We start from the raw sequence: 17,621 nt of genomic DNA on the forward strand, positions 1-17,621 counted from the left end.
GCCTCCCAAAGTGCTGGGATTACAAGCGTGAGTCACCGCGCCCGGCCGGGAGCCTCTACTTCTATCCAGATGGCCTCAGACTGGGCCACACACATGCAGGATTTGTGGTGGGGGGTGGGGAGGTTAGAGGGAGCCGGGGACTGCAGAGGACCTGGGGGATGGGGAGGAGCAGGCAAGGAGGGTGCATAGGACATCCCCTGCCCCATACATCCAGCTCATCAGACATTCCCCTCTGGGCACTCTTGTCTCCCAAGACACCCTGCAGATTTGCAGTTCCTAGAGGAGGCCATCCCTCCCTCCACCTTCCAAGACACTTAATAAACTCCATGGCTTCCATGTTTCCCTCCATGTCTAGAAGCTCCAAGTAGGGAAGCTCCTGTTCCCAAAGGCTGAGAGCCAGGAGTGGGGGTCCCACCTACCTGGACTGTGGAGAGCACACCCAGTGTTCCCCCCACAAAGCCGGTCGCCCTGGGGGCCTGTCCGCAGGCACAGGAACCAGTAAAATCTGGGACTCCTGGCTGCGAGGCTGTAGTAGCAGATGTTCCCCGGGCAGCCTGTGGTGCTGTTCCCACAGGTTTCTAATCCCCCCCACCCCACCGCTCGAGCTATCCCAGGCAGGATGACGCCAGCAGGGCTCTGGCAGCCTCCGCCCCTGCCTTACTGAAGGGAAACGTTGGCTCTGGTGCCCTGGGCACAGAAGGGATTACCAGAGGCTGACTGAGGCCCCAGGGTTTGGGGAAGAGAGCGTGGGGCTAAGCCTCAGGGGTCCAGCTCTAATCCCTGCTCTGTCACCGACTGGCTGGGCACCAGTGATTCCCCCGCTGTCCCTCAAGAGTCTTGGACAAGCCCGCTTCTTATGTGGGGGAGGGGGTGGGAATTCAAGCTACCAATTTGTGCACTTTTTTTTTTTTTTTTTTTGAGACAGCTGGAGTGCAGTGGCGCGATCTCGACTCACTGCAAGCTCTGCCTCCCGGGTTCACGCCATTCTCCTGCCTCAGCCTCCCGAGTAGCTGGGACTACAGGCGCCCGCCACCACACCCAGCTAATTTTTTTTTTTGTATTTTTAGTAGAGACGGGGTTTCACCATGGTCTCGATCTCCTGACCTCGTGATCTGCCCACTTCGGCCTCCCAAAGTGCTGGGATTACAGGAGTGAGCCACCGCGCCCAGCCTATGCACTTTAAGTACGTTCTACTTCAAGTTTATTTAAATATTGAGGAGGTTGGTCTACCAAACATCTCAACTACAAAGCTCTCTGACTGCCATTGACCTTGGCTCCACCCATTCCCAGGGCTGCCGGGGCCTTGGTACCTGGTGCTGGCGTTCCCTCGGGATGCAGGCCCCTCTCCCTGTCAGCCCTGACTACCCCCTGCCCTCCAGCTCACACCCCATCCTGCGCCCCTTACCTCTTCTCTTGCCAGCACCTGCCTCTCTGCCCCACCCAGCAGTGCAGATCCCCTGTCCATCTCGGGCTCCTGGGGGTCCTGGAGGTTGGGTCTCACAGGTGCACTCTTTTGACCCCCTGAAGAGGCTTCTGCTCCTACCCACACAGTTTGGGACGGACCTCTGAGGGTCCTTCCTATCCTGGCAGCCTGTGAGTACCACTGCTTACAGCACTTGCTACATGCCGGGCCCTGGATACGTGTCTCCTTTAATCCACACGGAAGCCCGGCCAATTGAGTATTAACCACATGTTATAGAGAAGGAAACCGAGGCACAGACAGGTTCAGTAACCTGCTCAGAGCCATCCAACAAGTGAAGGGGGAGGGGCAAAGCCAGGTCAGCCTCCTGACATGCACTGCCACGGCTGCGCTGGTGGGACCCACCGCATCTCACAATGAGACTCCTGGTTCCTGTCTTCATGATTCTCCTGCTGGTTTTCAGAGTCCTCCCAGGTGCACTCTTTCCATCACCCGCAGAGGAAGCTCCTGTTCCTACCCATACAGTTTGGGACACAGCCCCTGACCTTGGAGTGACCCCGTCCTGATGTCCCCGCCCACCCACCACATGCATTCTCCTGTCTTTGGGTCCCCTTCTCCCAGGCTCCTCTCTGCATTCTGAGGCCCACCTGCCTGCTAGAAGGGACCCTCGACGGACGTCTCAGGACCGACCAGAGACCTCCTTGGGCTTGGTTGGCGGGGTGATCATGTCCAGGACCTCAGCTGGGCATCCCCACCTTCAACCCTCAGGGTCCCCCAAAAGGCCTCCTCTGTCCCTTCATAGACTCTGTGGCTCCATGGCATCCCCTGGTGGCCAATCCTAATCACAGCCATTTGGCGATGCCTGAGAAGAGCCTGCTGTTGAATTGGCCTCTCTCTCTGCTGACTTCCACAAGGCGCTGTTCTTTCTGGACAACACCCTAGAGGTCTAGAACTTCGGGGAACAGGATGAGGCAGTAAGCCAGGCACAGTGGCTCACCCCTGTAATCCCAGCACTTTGGGAGACGGAGGCAGGAGGATGGCTTGAGCCGGAGAGGTTGAGGCTGCAGGGAGCCAAGACTGCGCCACTGCACTCCAGCCTGGGTGACAGAGCGAGACCCTGTCTCAAAAAAATACAAATAAAAATAAATTTTTTAAAAAGATGAGACGGTATGTTAAACATGGTGAAACTGGGAAGTTCAAATCCTTGTGGGACAGGAGAGGAGACAGAAGGGGAGGGCAGGGTGATCGCTGGGACCTTTGTCCTGGTCAACAGGAAGAAAACCACACGCCACCACCAATGAGAAGGAAAATGAGGAGGGCGAGGGGCCCACAGGGTGATGGGTACAGAGAGAAGGAGATCCCTGGGGCTGGGCGTGGTGGCTCACACCTGTAATCCCAGCACTTTGGGAGGCCAAGGCAGGAGGATCACTTGAGCCCAGGAGTTTGAGACCAGCCTAGGCAACATAGCAAGACCCCTGTCTCTACAAAAAAATTAAAAATCAGCCAAGCACCTGTAGCCCCAGCTACTTGGGAGGCTGAGGTGGGAAGATCACTTGAGCCTAGGTGGTTGAGGCTGCAGTGACGCGCCACTGCGCTCCAGCCTGGATGACTGAGCAAGATGTTGTCTCCAAAAAAAAAAAAAACTCCTGACCTCAGGTGGGCTCTAAAAACAAGCACCTCCAAGATCATCCTCACACCAGTGACACTGACTGCACTGTTTATCAGATGCCCAGTCTTGTCCTGGTTCTGCAGTTAGAGTGCTGGCAACGTCTCTAGTGACTGCCTCTCAGGTGGATCTTGGGGATGGAGGGGAGAATGTGTCCTTTGCCCCCCAAGTCGTACCTGTTCAGTCACTCTAGACAGCTGATAAACACCTAACCTGATGGGCAATGCCGGCTGGGCACGGTGGCTCACGCCTGTAATCCCAGCACTTTGGGAGGCCAAGGTGGGTGGATCACCTGAGGTCAAGAGTTCGAGACCAGCCTGGCCAATATGGTGAAACTCCATCTCTACTAAAAATACAAAAAATTAGCTGGGTGTGGTGGTGGGCGCTTGTAATCCCAGCCACTTGGGAGGCTGAGGCAGGAGAATCGCGTGAACCCAGGAGGCGGAGGTTGCAGTGAGCCAAGATCGTGCCATTGCACTCCAGCCTGGGCAAAAAGAGTGAAATTGCCATCTCAAAAAAAAAGTGTAGATACAGACAGGGAGAAGATGGCATCTGTATGTTTCCCAGGGGTGCTGTAACAGATGATACACAAACTGGATAACTGTAAACCACAGAAATGGCTGGACATGGTGGCTCATGCCTGTAATCCCAGCAATTTAGGAGGCCGAGGCTCTTTGTGCCCAGCCTCTCCCTCAAGCAGCAGCTCCCTTGAAAGTCCTGTATCCACGACTCCCCCACCCCGACTCCCTGCCCAGTGTGTACCATGCCACCCTGCCTCACCCATGATGGCTCCCCTCAGGGGTCCCTCTGTCTTTCCACCCAGCCTGGCGTCTTTTGATCTCCCAGACAGATTTACACATTTCAAATGGCAGATGGGGTTCAGTTTTCTCCCAAAAGGCTCTTCAGTCCCATGAAAATCATGGTCTGTGACTGGGCTTCCACTTCGAGACTCCAGAATATTCTTTTTTTTTTTTTTTAAAGATAGAGTCTTGCTGTGTGGCCCAGGCTGGAGTGCAATGGCACAATCTCGGCTCACTGCAACCTCCGCCTCCCAGGTTCAAGCAATTCTCCTGCCTTAGCCTCCCAAGTAGCTGGGATTACAGGCACACACCACCACGCCTGGCTAATTTTTTGTATTTTTCCTAGAGATGGACTTTCGCCATATTGGTCAGGCTGGTCTCAAACTCCTGGCCTCAGGTGATCCAACCGCCTCAGCCTCCTAAAGTGCTGGGATTACAGGCGTGAGCCACCGCGCCCAGGTAGGACTCCAGAATATTCCATAGCAGTTTGGAGAGGGGTTGTCCAGGGCACACAGACAACTGCCAGGGACCATGCTACCTAACTCCCCACCTGCCCTGGTAGAGCCTCACCTCTGACCCATCAGAGCCCTCATCCCACTCCTAATCAGATGTAGTGAGGATGATGACGACAGTTATTGAGCGGATAACTGATGTCATGACAGTAAAAGAAGGTTCTGAGAGGATGTGTATCACCACAGGAAAGCTGAGAACCAAGCTTTCGGGATGTCCACTGTTAGCAGGGAAAGGAGTTATTAACAGGAACACAGGTGAAGCCACAAGAAGGGAAGAACCCAGGGGAGAATGTCCAAGAAATAGGGCAGTTAGAGCCTGAAATGCCACAAAGAATGGAGAACAGATCTCAGATTCTGCCAACAGGGAGGCTCCGATGACCTTTAAGAATCCTTCCAGAAAAGGCTGGGCACGGCAGCTCACACCTGTAATCCCAGCAGTTTGGGAGGCTGAGGTGGGTGGATAGCTTGAGGTCAGGAGTTCAATACTAGTCTGGCCAACATGGTGAAACCCTGTCTCTACTAAAAATACAAAAATGATCTGTGGGTGCCTGTAATCCCAGCTACTCGGGAGGCTGAGGCAGGAGAATTGTTGGAACGTGGGAGGCAGAGGTTGCAGCGAGCCAAGATTGCACCACTGCACTCCAACCTGGGCCACAGAGCAAGACTGTATCAAAAAAAAAAAAAAAAGGAATCCTTCCAGAAGGGAGAAATGGGTGGAGAGGCCAGATGCAGAGGAATGGCCTTAATGGTGACAATGAGAGGTGGAGTGCAGAGGCCGTTGATTAAAGGCACACTGACCCACCGCCACGGCCCAGGGTTGGAGAAGACCTCCCCACGGCCCCCACCCCATCCCGGGCACCGAGCCCGCCGCAGCTGCTGATACACCCAGAGAGCCTGGTGCAGGGGCAGTGAGCATCCCGCCGGGCCCAGTGCAGAAGCCCTGGACCTGGAATCTGGGAGCTTCCCGCATGGGGACACACCCCCTCCCCTCCGTGCGTCAGCTGCCCAATTTCACTCCCAGACTGAAGGGAGCCCATTTGGGGCAGACCAAGGAGTGGACCCCAATGGCCATGTCCTAGGGACACCTTGACGATGCCTCTGAGACCCCAGTTTTCCATGCATAGCAGTTGAGAGGCCCCGGCGTGCAGGAAGCACAGCCCTCGCTTCAGGCTCTTGTGCAATGGCTGCATTTTTTTTTGGTGGTTTCAATGGTCACTTTCTCTCTCAACTCCCCTGCACTTAAGGTCTGCCCCACAGACCTGGCACTGAGCATATCTTGCGTTATCGTCTTTACCTTTCCAGCCTGAATCCTACCACATGGCAGGCTACCTGGGGGATGAGAGATGGAGAACTGTGTGCGGCAAGTTTATTGGGGAGGGGTCGCCCATGGAGCAGGGCAGAGGGCTGGGCAGTGGAAGCTGAGCCTTGATGGTGCAGCTGTAACCGAGGCCTTGGCCCATCCTCTGAGGAGCCTCAGACCTGGGAAGCCCTTCTGGACCCGCCTCTTTGTCCTGCATCAACCTTGGGTGAAACAGCTTTTGCTTCATTGAGGTCAGTTGCAGGAAAACCCAGCTGGGAGCCGTCAGCAGTCCTGCCCGTTGCGGGTAAGAGCCCAAATCACTCTCTCCAAGCTTCCAAGTACCAGGGTCCTTGCCAGGGTGATAAATTCTGTAACAGGGAAAAAAGCTCCCACGCCAACACGTGTTCCTTATCCAACTTTATGCTCTGACCCCCTTGGCCCAGCCGGCATCCTCTGATTCCAGTCCCCACTCTCCTGGCTCTGGCCGGGACCTGCAGCTCCTTTAAGACAGAGCCTCCTTCCTCCCTCAGCTGACCCAGCACTTCACCAGTGGGTGAGGTTGCGATTTAGCCCTGGTTACTGGCCCAGTGCAAGAAGAGGAGGTGCAGTATATACTCAGGGTTGGGGAGGGGATAGTACCTGTCTCCTAAGGAAGAGGCATTGTCCCCAAGGAAGGAGGGGCACTAACCTCTGTCCCTGGATGTCTCCGGCTTCTCCGCAGGGGCCTCCTCTGTATAGCTGACTCATTAAGGTGGGGAATTCAACCTGCTCTCAGGATCTGCCATGCTAACTTCTCTCTGTTCCTTAACTTCAGGAGGCAAGTTTCTTTACATGCTGCCAAGGAGGCCCTCTGGCTTTTCCACTTTGCCTTCAAGCAGTGATTCTTTACCCCCAGCCGCTGACTGCCTTTCTCCCCTGGACTGACTGCCCCAACAGCCATCCAGACCCCCAGTCCTTACACTTACTCCATCCCTGTACCTCTCAGACACCTGAGATGTTGCACCCACTGCTGATTTATTTATTTATTTCTTCCTTCCTTTCTTCCTTCTTCTTTTTTTTTTTTTTTTGGTGGAGGCTCACTCTGTCACCCAGGCTGGAGTGCAGTGGCACAATCTCAGTTCACCAACCTCCGCTTCCCAAGTTCAAGTAATTTTCCTGCCTCAGCCTCCCAAGTAGCTGGGATTACAGGTGCCCACCACCATACCCGGCAAATTTTGCACTTTTAGTAGAGACGGGGTTTCACCATGTTGGCCAGGCTTCATGCCCCTTACAGACAGTCAGTGGTTAGGGGAGACATCTTCTTTCAGCCAAGGGCAGTGTTTGGAGAGGGATGGGATGGGGAGGTGCACCACAGCATCCACTACACACCTGTCCCCCCCAAGAGGCTTATGCGCCCCTGGAAAACAGAGGCTGGGTTGAGAGAGTGGCATCATGCCACCCACAGAGCAGGTGCCTATCAGCTAGAGGCAGTCTTCCGGTTTTTTGGGGTTTTTTTTTTTTTTTTTTTGAGACAGAGTCTCACTCTGTCGCCCAGGCTGGAGTGCAGTGGTGCGATCTCAGCTCACTGCAACCCCCGCCTCCCGGGTTCAAGTAATTCTCCTGCCTCAGCCTCCTGAGTAGCTGGGATTACAGGCGCATGCCGCCACGCCTGGCTACTTTTTGTATTTTTAGTAGAGACGGGGTTTCACCATGTTGGCCGGGCTGGTCTCAAACTCCTGACCTCAAAGATCCGCCCCCCTCAGCCTCCCAAATTGCTGGGATTATAGGCGTAAGCCACCACGCCAGGCCCAGAGTCTTCCGTTGAGGAGGGTGGCACTTAGGGCTGAGTGGGACCCTGCCTTATTTGGGGCTCAGTATCTGCCGTATTAGATAGGCGCTTACCTCAGGAACCTTCCAGACCATTCTGGAATGGAAGCATCAAAGGCAGGGAGGGATTGCCACCTCCTGGACAAAGAAGGGACCTACGGCTCCCCAAGCAATGGAGCCAAACTGCCCAATAGTAAGACTGTGTGAGCCCCACATGTGATTTTAAATGTTCTAGTAGCCACATTTTAAAAAGCCAAAAAAGGCTGGGCACGGTGGCTCATGCCTATAATCCTGGCACTTTGGGAGGCCAAGGTAGGAGGATTGCTTGAGCCCAAGGAGTTCAAGACCAGTCTGGGCAATATAGTGAGACCTTCTCTCTATTTTTTTTTTAAATAAAAAAATAAAAAACAGGCCAGGCATGGTGGCTCATGCCTGTAATCCCAGCACTTTGGGAGGCTGAGGCAGGTGGATCACCTGAGGTCAGGAGTTTGAGACCAGCCTGACCAACGTGGCAAAACCGCGTCTCTACTAAAAATACAAAAAAATTACCCAGGTGTGGTGGTGGGCATTTGTAATCCCAGCTACTCAGAAGGCTGAGGCACGAGAATCTCTTGAACCTGGGAGGCGGAGGTTGCAGTGAGCCAAGATCCTGCCAGGACACTCCAGCCTGAGCAACAGAGAGAGACTCCATCTCAAAAAAAAAAAAAAAAAAAAAAAACAGATCCTGAAGTGGGTGACTGAGGCTGGAGCGCAGAGCCCTCCATGCTGGATGCAGAGGGGGAAGGGGGCTTGGAAGGATCAGATCGGTTTATGAAAGGCCACATGCACCTTCTTGGGTGGACCCTGGGGAGCCACAGAAAGATATAAAGCCAAGAATCCAATGACCATGTTTGCATTTTCAATCACCCTGGGAACAAGGCAACAGATAGATTAGACGGCCTGGGGCCTGGTGAGGGGCCTACGGGCCGAGGTCTGGGCAAGAGATGGAAATGAATTCCTAACAAAAGCTAAACATTATCAGGCCTGCCATCGTGCACTCACTGGGCAAGGCACATTATATTCAGTTGGTCAGTTACAGTCTCCACAGTCCTACGAAGTAGGTATTATTATTATTCCCACCTTACGGAAAGGAAACTGAGGCTTAGAGAGTAAAATAACTTGCCCAAGGTCACATAGTGACCAGTAGCAGCACAAGCTTCAAACCCAGGTCCCTGTGACTCCGGAAGCTCACTCTCAGCCACTGTACCTCCCACCTCCCCACATCTCCATGGATCTGCCCCCCTGGTGGAGCAGCTCTGGACAGGAAGGGTGTGAAAAGGCAGTGGAGGGGCCAAGACCCGGGCTTTGATTGCACGTGGAGCTTAAGAGTGAGGGCTGACCCTCAGGTGGCCAGTTCAGTACCCAGGTAAGTGATACTGCCATCAATCAGGATGAGAACTCTGGGAGAAGAAACTATTTGAGGAAAAGATGATGCGTCTACTTTGTACCTATGGCTGGTCACATCCAGGAAGCACCCACGAGTCTGGAGCTGTGGGAGGTGGCAGTGGATAGGGTGACATATTGTTCTTGAAGCTGGTCCAGCAGATTCACTGTGCCTCGCCCTGTATCTTCAGGAAGGAGGGAAACAGGACGAACCTGGTGATCCTGTGCTGTCACTATTGCTGAAACTTTTCACTGTTGCCCCAGCATAAAGTGTTTTGCCCAGTGGATTGCAACCCACCCTCACAGCAGGAGTCAGAACGGCCAAGGGCCAGCTGGGCTGGGTCCTGATCCTGACTGTACTGCAGAGTGACCTTGGGTAAGTCCCACAGTTTTCCCAGGGCACCTGTGCAAGGAGCAGGTGAGGCTCCAGGAACGAGAAGGGCCGTTTTAACTCCAAAAGCCTTGAGCAGCATTCAGCTGGAGCCTCGGAGGCATTTCTTCAGCCAGCCACATGAGGGTGTGGGGGGCTTTCCAAGGCAGCTCGCCTCCCACCCCACCCCCAGCTGAAGTCCCCAGTGCCTAAGGCACCCTAGCACCCCCAAACACCTGCTCCAGGGTGGAAGGAGCTCTTTGGGCCAGGCTGAAATCACTTGCACAGCAATGGAGAGGCCAAGCAGGCTCCCACAGAGGGCAGTGTTGGGCCTGAGCATACTTAGAGGTGCCCCAGTGGCTGGTTAAGATAGGGACGAGACAGGGCCTGCTTTCCTGAGATCAGTTCACTCTGCTGCTGGCTGTGCTGCCTCCTGCACACCACCCACCCCACTTAGCAAGGGGAGAGGCCAGACCAGCTCAGTTTCTGGAAGCACATTTATAAATAAGTGAAATCCTCCCAAGAAATAGCTCTATTCCCCACGAAAGGCTGGGAGATGGGGCCATGATAAGAGAGGGTTTCTTCACTAGGGAATCAAGTTTTTTTCCTCCTTCCTACACCTCAGCAATGATGAAAATAAAAACTAAGCAGCGGCTTCCATCCACGCTTACCCTGCTAGCCAGCCTGAGTGTATGGAGACTGTGGCTGGGCCTCAGGGTCTGGGAAGGAGTCAAGCCTCAAACCTTATCCAGAGCATCTTGGGTCTGAGTGAGGTCAACGAAAGACACCATCAGATGGGTAGGAATTTACTGAGTCTCATTCTCTAAAGCAGCTCAGATGCAGTTGAAACTGGGGGCACTTGAAAGGATTCAGAGCAGCCAAAGAGGGCAGCTCTGTCCTAGCTTCTTCAACTTTTCGGTGTTTGTCGGAAAAAGGATAGGAAACTGACAGAATGGAGGTACAGGTTCTGAGGACTTTGACATCCACTAATATGATAATTTTCTTTTTTTCTTTTTCAAGACGGAGTCTTGCTCTGTCGCCCAGGCTGAAGTGCAGTGGCACAATCTCAGCTCACTGCAGCCTCCGCCTCCTGGGTTCAAGCGATTCTCCAGCTTCAGCCTCCTGAGTAGCTGGGATTTCAGGTGCCCGCCACCAAGCCTGGCTAATTTTTGTATATTTAGTAGAGATATGGTTTTGCCGTGTTGGCCAGGTCTCAAGCTCCTGACCTCAAGTGATCCACCCGCCTTGGCCTCCCAAAATGCTGGGATTACAGGCGTGAGCCACTGTATGGGCCTAGCCTAATATGATGCATTATTGAGCTCCATCCCTATGCCGGGTACTGTCCTAGGCACCAGGGTTACACACACAAATACGACATGGTCCACATGCTTAAGGGTTTAGTCTAGTGAGGGAGAGATCAGCATGTGAAATCAAGGAGTCTTACCTACAACCTGGCAGTTTCCTGATAATCTATGTAAAGCACTTAGTAGAGTATCTGGCATGAAGTTACAGGTCAATAAGTGATAGCTATTATTAGCCATTATTACAAGAAGCCGCAGAATAAACACAACACATCTTCCAGGAGTGCCAATATTACTCAATGATTAGAGAGGAAAGGGCATTAGTTTTTACATTAAAACAACAAACATAGGCATACTCTGGAGTACAATGCAAAACTCACTTGATTTTTTGACAACAAAAGCAGATTTGAGATCGGGTGCGGTGGCTCACGCCTGTAATCCCAACACTTTGGGAGGGCGAGGCAGGTGGATCATTTGAGGTCAGGAGTTCGAGACCAACCTGGCCAACATGGTAAACCCTGTCTCTACTAAAAATACAAAAATTAGCCAGGCGTGGTGGCGGGCGCCTGTAATCCCAGCTACTCAGGAGGCTGAGGCAAGAGAATCACTGGAACCTGGGAGATGGAGGTTGCAGTGAGTCAAGATCACACTACTGCACTCCAGCATGGGTGACAGAGTGAGACCCTGCCATGAAAATAAAAGCAGATTTGAGATCTGCACTGCCTTATCCCCCCATGGGACACGTAGACACATGAACTCCCCTCTGCAATCAGGAGTTCTTCTGAGGGAAACCTAAAGAAACAGCGTAACTAGGAAAGCTCCTGCCCTTGGAGTGGGGAGACTCCTCAGGTTACTGCCTGTTACCTTAAGCACCAGATTCCTTGGGTCCTGTTTCTTCATTGGTAAAATGAGGTTAAAAACCCTCTGCATCCAAGATTGTGATAACAGACAAGAGAATGTGCATGGGAGTACCTGGTACAGTGCCTGGTCAATAATATGTGCTTAATAAATGCTATGTTATCTGGGGGCAAGAAAACAGGGCTGAAAGGGTCATGGGAGGCAGGACAGAAGCTGCTATGTTACTGCTGTTTAATCTCCCAGGTCTCTACAGGAGAGGGAGTAGGGACCTGCGTCCTTACAGCAATGATTCCAGATGGCCATTTGGCATTGTGGTCTGGGATGGGAAGGCCATGATTTGAGAACCCAGCCTTGCCTCTAAATCATATCCTAACTCCTCTTCAGCTGATTCAGCCCATTTGTTCTATATCTTAGTACATAAATTTTCTAAGATTTGGATCCATTGACAACCACCCTGATCCCAATATTACATCAATACTCTATTAGTACTTGGCCTAAGACATCTTAAGTACTTAGGCTGCCATCTGTTTTGTGCATGTTCTTTTTTTTTTTTTTTTTCTTTTCCTGAGATGGAGTTTTGCTCTTGTTGCCCATGCTGGAGTTCAATGGCTCAATCTTGGCTCACCACAACCTCCGCCTCCCGGGTTCAAGTGATCCTCCTGCCTCAGCCTCCTGAGTAGCTGGGATTACAGGCATGGGCTACCATGCCTGGCTAATTTTGTATTTTTAGTAGAGATGGGGTTTCTCCATGTTGGTTAGGCTGGTCTTGAACTCCTGACCTCAGGTGATCTGCCTGCCTCAGCCTCCCAAAGTACTGGGATTACAGGTGTGAGCCACCGTGCCCGACCTTGTGCATGTTCTTTTAACTTTTCTCTCTTTTTGTTTTGAGACGCAGTCTCGCTCTGTCGCCCAGGCTGGAGTGCAGTGGTGTGTTCTTGGCTCACCGTAACCTCCTGCTCCCGGGTTCAAGTGATTCTCCTGCCTCAGCCTCTCGAGTAGCTGGGACTACAGGCATGCGCCACTATGCCTGGCTAATTTTGTGTTTTTAGCAGAGACGGGGTTTCACCATGTTGGCCAGGGTGCTCTTGAACTCCTGACCTCAAATGATCCATCTGCCTTGGCCTCCCAAAGTGCTGGGATTATAGGTGTGAGCCACTGCACCCAACCAACTTTTCTATGAATGTAGTTCTGTATCTTCAGGACCCTGTAAACAACCCAAAGAGCTGGGATTCTGCCTTCTTTGAAGAACCTAAATACTGTAATATCAATCCAACTTACTAGTCTTTCGTTGATGATCATGTACAAAAATGTGGAAAAAATGATGTTGACTGAGAAAGGTGAGGGCTAGATCTTGTTTTCCTTAACAATCTATTTAAATCTGTCCTCTGAGAATGTATCAACTTAGGTGACACGTTAAATTAGAGTTACTTTTCTTTTGAGATGGAGTCTCACTCTGTCACTCAGGCTGGAGAGCAATGGTGTGATCTAGGCTCACTGCAACCTCCAACCCCCAGGTTCAAGCGGTTCTTGTGTCTCAGCCTGCCAAGTAGCTGGAATTACAGGCGCCTGCCACCTTGCCCAGCTAATTTTGGATTTTTAGTAGACATGGGGTTTTGCCATGTTGGCCAGGCTAGTTTTGAATTCCTGACCTCAACTGATCCACCCACCTCGGCCTCCCAAAGTGTCGGGATTTCAGGCGCAGTCAAAGTGTTGGGATTTCAGGCGTGAGCCACTGCGCCCAGCCTAGAGTTACTTTTTTTTTTTGAGACGGAGTCTTACTCTGTCGCCCAGGCTGGAGTGCAGCGGCGCGATCTAGGCTCACTGCAACCTCCGCTCCCCGGGTTCAAGTGATTCTCCTGCCTCAAGCCTTCTGAGTAGCTGAGATTACAGGCGGCTGCCACTGCGCCCGGCTAATTTTTGTATTTTTAGTAGAGACAGGGTTTCACCATCTTGGCCAGGCTGGTCTTGAACTCCTGACCTCGTGATCCACCCACCTCGGTCTCCCAAAGTGCTGGGATTACAGGCAAGAGCCACCGCATCCAGCCCTTTTTTTTTTTTTTTTTTTTGATACAGAGTCCTGCTTTGTCACCTAGGCTGGAGTGTAGTGGCATGATCTCGGCTCACTGCAACTTCCGCCTCCCAGATTCAAGCAATTCTCCTGCCTCAGCCTCCCAAGTAGCTGGGACTACAGGTGCACGCCACCATGCCCAGCTAATTTTTGTACTTTTAGTAGAGAAGGGATTTCGCCATGTTGGCCAGGGCGGTCTCGAACTCCTGACCTCAGGTGATCCATCTGCTTCTGCCTCCCAAAGTGCTGGGATTACAGGCATGAGCCACCACACCCCGCCCTAGAGTTACTTTTTATATTTTATTTATTTATTTATTTATTTATTTTTTATTTTTTTTTTTTTGAGACAGGGTCTCTCTCTGTTGCCCAGGGTGGAGTGCAGTGGCGTGATCTGGGCTCACTGCAACCTCAGCCTCCCAGGTTCAAGCGATTCGCCTGCCTCAGCCTCCTGAGTAGCTGGGACTACAGGCACGTGCCACCACGCCCAGCTATTTTTTTTTTTTTTTTTTTGTATTTTTAGTAGAGACGGGGTTTTGCCATGTTGGCCAGGATGGTCTCAATCTCTTGACCTCGTGATCCGCCCACCTCGGCCTCCCAAAGTACTGGGATTACAGGTGTGAGCTGCCATGCGCGGCCTACTTTTTATATTTTAAAATGACAATATGGAGCAGACCATAACAGTTCTGCCAGTCTGGAATTTAGTCTAGGCAGGGGGTTTGGAAATAGTACAACAATGGTTAAGCTTATAGAAGGAGCTAAATGCCAGGCACTGTTCTACTTCATTTAATCCTCCCAATTGCCCAATGAGAGGAGTATTGCTATTATCATCCCTATTTCACAGATGAGCAAATTAACATGAAAATAAGTTAATCAGTGTGCCTATTTTTATAGATTAATAAGTGGCAGTGACAAAAATTGGAATCCATGGTCCCCACTCGTAGCTACCTTACTATACTACCTCTTGCCATTCATTCTTGGCTTCAGGGAGCTTTGAATTTATCTACATGGATTTATAGCCAAACCATTGACGCCACTGATCCTTTTGTTACCTTTCTCTGGGCCTCCTTCACCAGCTTCTGGGTCAACTCCTGAGGGGTCATGCCGTTCCAAACTGCTTGGAATTCCTAAATACAGTGCATTATACCTATGCTCTATACATATCTATTATAGCCTTATGAGTTGGAGTTGTCTGTTATCTGTTTAATGTGTATTTGTTTTGTCTCCCCAACTAGACTGGAAACACCTAGAGGACAGGGACAGTATCTTTCTCTTTCTGCAATGCTCCCAGTGCCTGGGGGCTAGGCTAGGACGCCAAGGGAGCTCATTAAAAGTTGTTGACAGTCTCTCCACCATCCTGTGCCCCACCCCGACCACTCCCCTCTTCCTCGGTGGCCACTCCACTTCCTCCTCCCGGGTCCCCGCCCCTTCTCGCTCCCTTTAGTTGAATCCTCTCTGGCCTCGCCCCTTCTTAGTGGATTCCATCCTGCCCCCGCCCCCCGCGGCATCTTCAGCGTCCCCTAGCGACGAGGCGGTGGCTCCTAGCAACTGCATCCCGGCTCCCTGACGACGGCGCCACGCAGGGACACGTCAGCGCGCCATGGCCCCGCCCCCGGCGCCCGCTGGTCCCGCCTCCCCGCGCCTCGTTCGCCGCCGCTGTCGCCGCCGCCGCCCGAGACTCGCGCAGAGCAGTTATGGCGGATCCCGCAGCCCCCACGCCCGCAGCTCCCGCTCCCGCCCAGGCCCCGGCTCCAGCCCCGGAGGCAGTCCCGGCCCCAGCTGCAGCCCCCGTCCCGGCGCCGGCACCCGCCTCGGACTCGGCCTCCGGGCCGTCCTCGGACTCCGGCCCAGAAGCCGGCTCGCAGCGCCTGCTGTTTTCTCACGACCTGGTGTCGGGCCGTTACCGTGGCTCCGTGCACTTCGGGCTGGTGCGCCTCATCCACGGCGAGGACTCGGACTCAGAGGGCGAGGAGGAGGGCCGCGGCAGCTCGGGGTGCTCCGAGGCCGGGGGCGCGGGCCACGAGGAGGGCCGGGCCAGTCCGCTGCGCCGCGGCTACGTGCGCGTCCAGTGGTACCCGGAGGGCGTCAAGCAGCATGTGAAGGAGACCAAGGTGCGGCGGGCGGGGGCTGGGCGGCGCGGGCGGCAGGGGGTCGGCGGCCGGGCAGAGGCCAGGGAGGGACGGCGTGCAGGGCCCTGCCCGGAGCGGTGCCACTGCAGTGGCCGAGGCAGGAGGACAGCCCCAGTGGAGGGTACACTCCATGCAAAGTCATTGCAGCAGCCCTGGGCGCACACGCCAGCCGGGCACTGCTGGCCCGGGACCGGGCGGGCCCTGGGCTTCCCGACTTGAGGGGACTTCTAAGCCATGCTATGCTGTGGTGTCGGCCTCGAGATTTAGAGACGTGGACCGACTCCCGTGGGGACTCGGGTTCTGGGGCGCGTTCGGCATTACACCAGTGCGGCGTTTTGCTGACCCCCAAGGAGCTCGGTACTGCATTGTGCATCCAGAAATGAAGGCCGTGCCGGGTCCGTGCAGGGAGGGGTTGTGGGCATTCCAAAACAAAGATAGAGGTGAAAATCCCAGCTGAACCCAAGAAGTTCACTAGCTTACAGGCTGCATTATGGTGAAGCCACCCAGCCTCTTTTTGTTTTACCCTGCTGCCTCATTTTAATTGCTGCAGGGAACTTTGTGAGTAAAATCATTAGCAATCGGAGCCCCGGTATGAATAGTACTTGGGCGGGGGGATTCTGACAGCTGCGACCGGGATTGATGACTCCTAAGTGCATGTGGACTCCTTGAAAAAAAATATTCCAGAACGCTGGGATAGAGGGGAGTCACCAATTTGGAAACCTGAAGGGTTTTTCTTGACCTGAAGCTGTTAAGCAGACATCTGACTCCCGTATGGTTTTTGGGGAGATGCTAGTGAGTATAGCAGTTTTACAAAACAAAGAGGCTTGTCATCATAAACTCGAAACCTTGAACCTGGGTTGGTTTGGTGGCTTATTTTCCAGAATGTGAATTCCTATCAGTAATTGACACACACACACACACCCCTGTATCTCACACCCCTTCTTCCTCTCCTACTTCCCCTCCCCTTCAAGAAAACATTTCTAAGCAGGAATCAGGCCTACGCTGTTTTAGGTCCTTGGGAGGTTGAGAGGTCTGATTTCAGGGGAGGGCACTTTGGAAGTTGATCTGGGTTTCTCACACAGTGGGAGACAAAGACTACAGAGGAACGGGGTTTCATGCCAAACTACAAAGGGGGTTCTGTAACAGTGGCTTGAGAAAGAAAAAGGCCCCACTCCAGAGAAGAGCCCATGATCCATTTCCTAGAGGCCGAAGTGACTGCTGATACCAGCAGGGTCTTTTTGTTGGGGATGCACATACATCCACAGACACAAATCCGCACACAGGACCCTGCTACCCCTCAGAGAAATGTGAATCAGGCAACAGCTCTGAGACTTGGAAGGAAAATTATCAGTCCATTTAGAAGAGTATTTGGAAAATATTACTTTTGTGCAATAGAATGCTGGTTAAAAATTACCCAGTATTGTGTCAGGAAAAGAGGGTTATTGCTGTATACTGTGTGACACCAGATGATTGCTGGTGTCTTTCTGTGAGTTTTTAAGAATGTTTTTCACCACCCATCTACTTGAGAGGTTCGTGACTTTTGGAACCCAACTCATTTGACTGCAGCATCCTCTGTGCTGTGGCCTCCTGCCCTAGGACTTAGGGAGGCAGGCCCAGCTCACTACTGGGAGCCGCCATGTTTATCAGTTGTTGTTCCCGTCCGTCTTGACTTTGGTGGTTAACTTTGTTTACAGTTATGCTCCGTCTGCCTCCTGCACTATGTGTAATTATACAGAGTTTGACTTGAAATACCTATTTTGGAGTTAAATCAAAAACAACGGCCGGGCGTGGTAGCTCATGCCTGTAATCCCAGCACTTTGGGTGGCCGAGGCAGGCGGATCACCTGAGGTCAGGGGTTCGAGACCAGCCTGACCAACATGGAGAAACCCCGTCTGCACTAAAAATACAAAATTAGCCGGGCTTGGTGGCGCATGCCTGTAATCCGAGCTACTCGGTAGGCTGAGGCAGGAGA

At 52.8% G+C, this 17,621-nt stretch overlaps 2 protein-coding genes across 6 annotated transcripts in view; one reads left to right on the forward strand and one right to left on the reverse strand.

Annotated features, from left to right (window-relative positions):
- Positions 1 to 15,489, reverse strand: part of AANAT (aralkylamine N-acetyltransferase) — a 17,649-nt gene extending 2,160 nt beyond the window's left edge. Inside the window, exon 1 of one of the 3 annotated variants that reach the window (XM_058429171.1) lies at positions 15,425 to 15,489. Coding sequence is in view for 1 of the 3 variants with exons in the window: in XM_058429170.1 (XP_058285153.1) it covers positions 14,573 to 14,623 (51 nt within the window). In the remaining 2 variants the exon portion in view is untranslated. Of the gene's footprint in view, positions 1 to 8,991; positions 9,035 to 14,572; positions 14,627 to 15,424 lie in introns of those variants that run through there. The other 2 variants (XM_058429170.1, XM_058429172.1) reach the window with 2 other exon arrangements.
- Positions 15,162 to 17,621, forward strand: part of UBE2O (ubiquitin conjugating enzyme E2 O) — a 65,256-nt gene continuing 62,796 nt past the window's right edge. For all 3 annotated transcript variants that reach the window (XM_032179091.2, XM_032179092.2, XM_032179093.2), the window contains exon 1: positions 15,162 to 15,631. In XM_032179091.2, coding sequence (XP_032034982.1) covers positions 15,215 to 15,631 — 417 coding nt within the window. In that variant the 5' untranslated portion in view covers positions 15,162 to 15,214. The remainder of the gene's footprint in view (positions 15,632 to 17,621) is intronic.

The sequence above is a fragment of the Hylobates moloch genome, unplaced genomic scaffold (genome assembly GCF_009828535.3).
Source record: "Hylobates moloch isolate HMO894 unplaced genomic scaffold, HMol_V3 SCAFFOLD_15, whole genome shotgun sequence".
NCBI lineage: Eukaryota > Metazoa > Chordata > Mammalia > Primates > Hylobatidae > Hylobates > Hylobates moloch.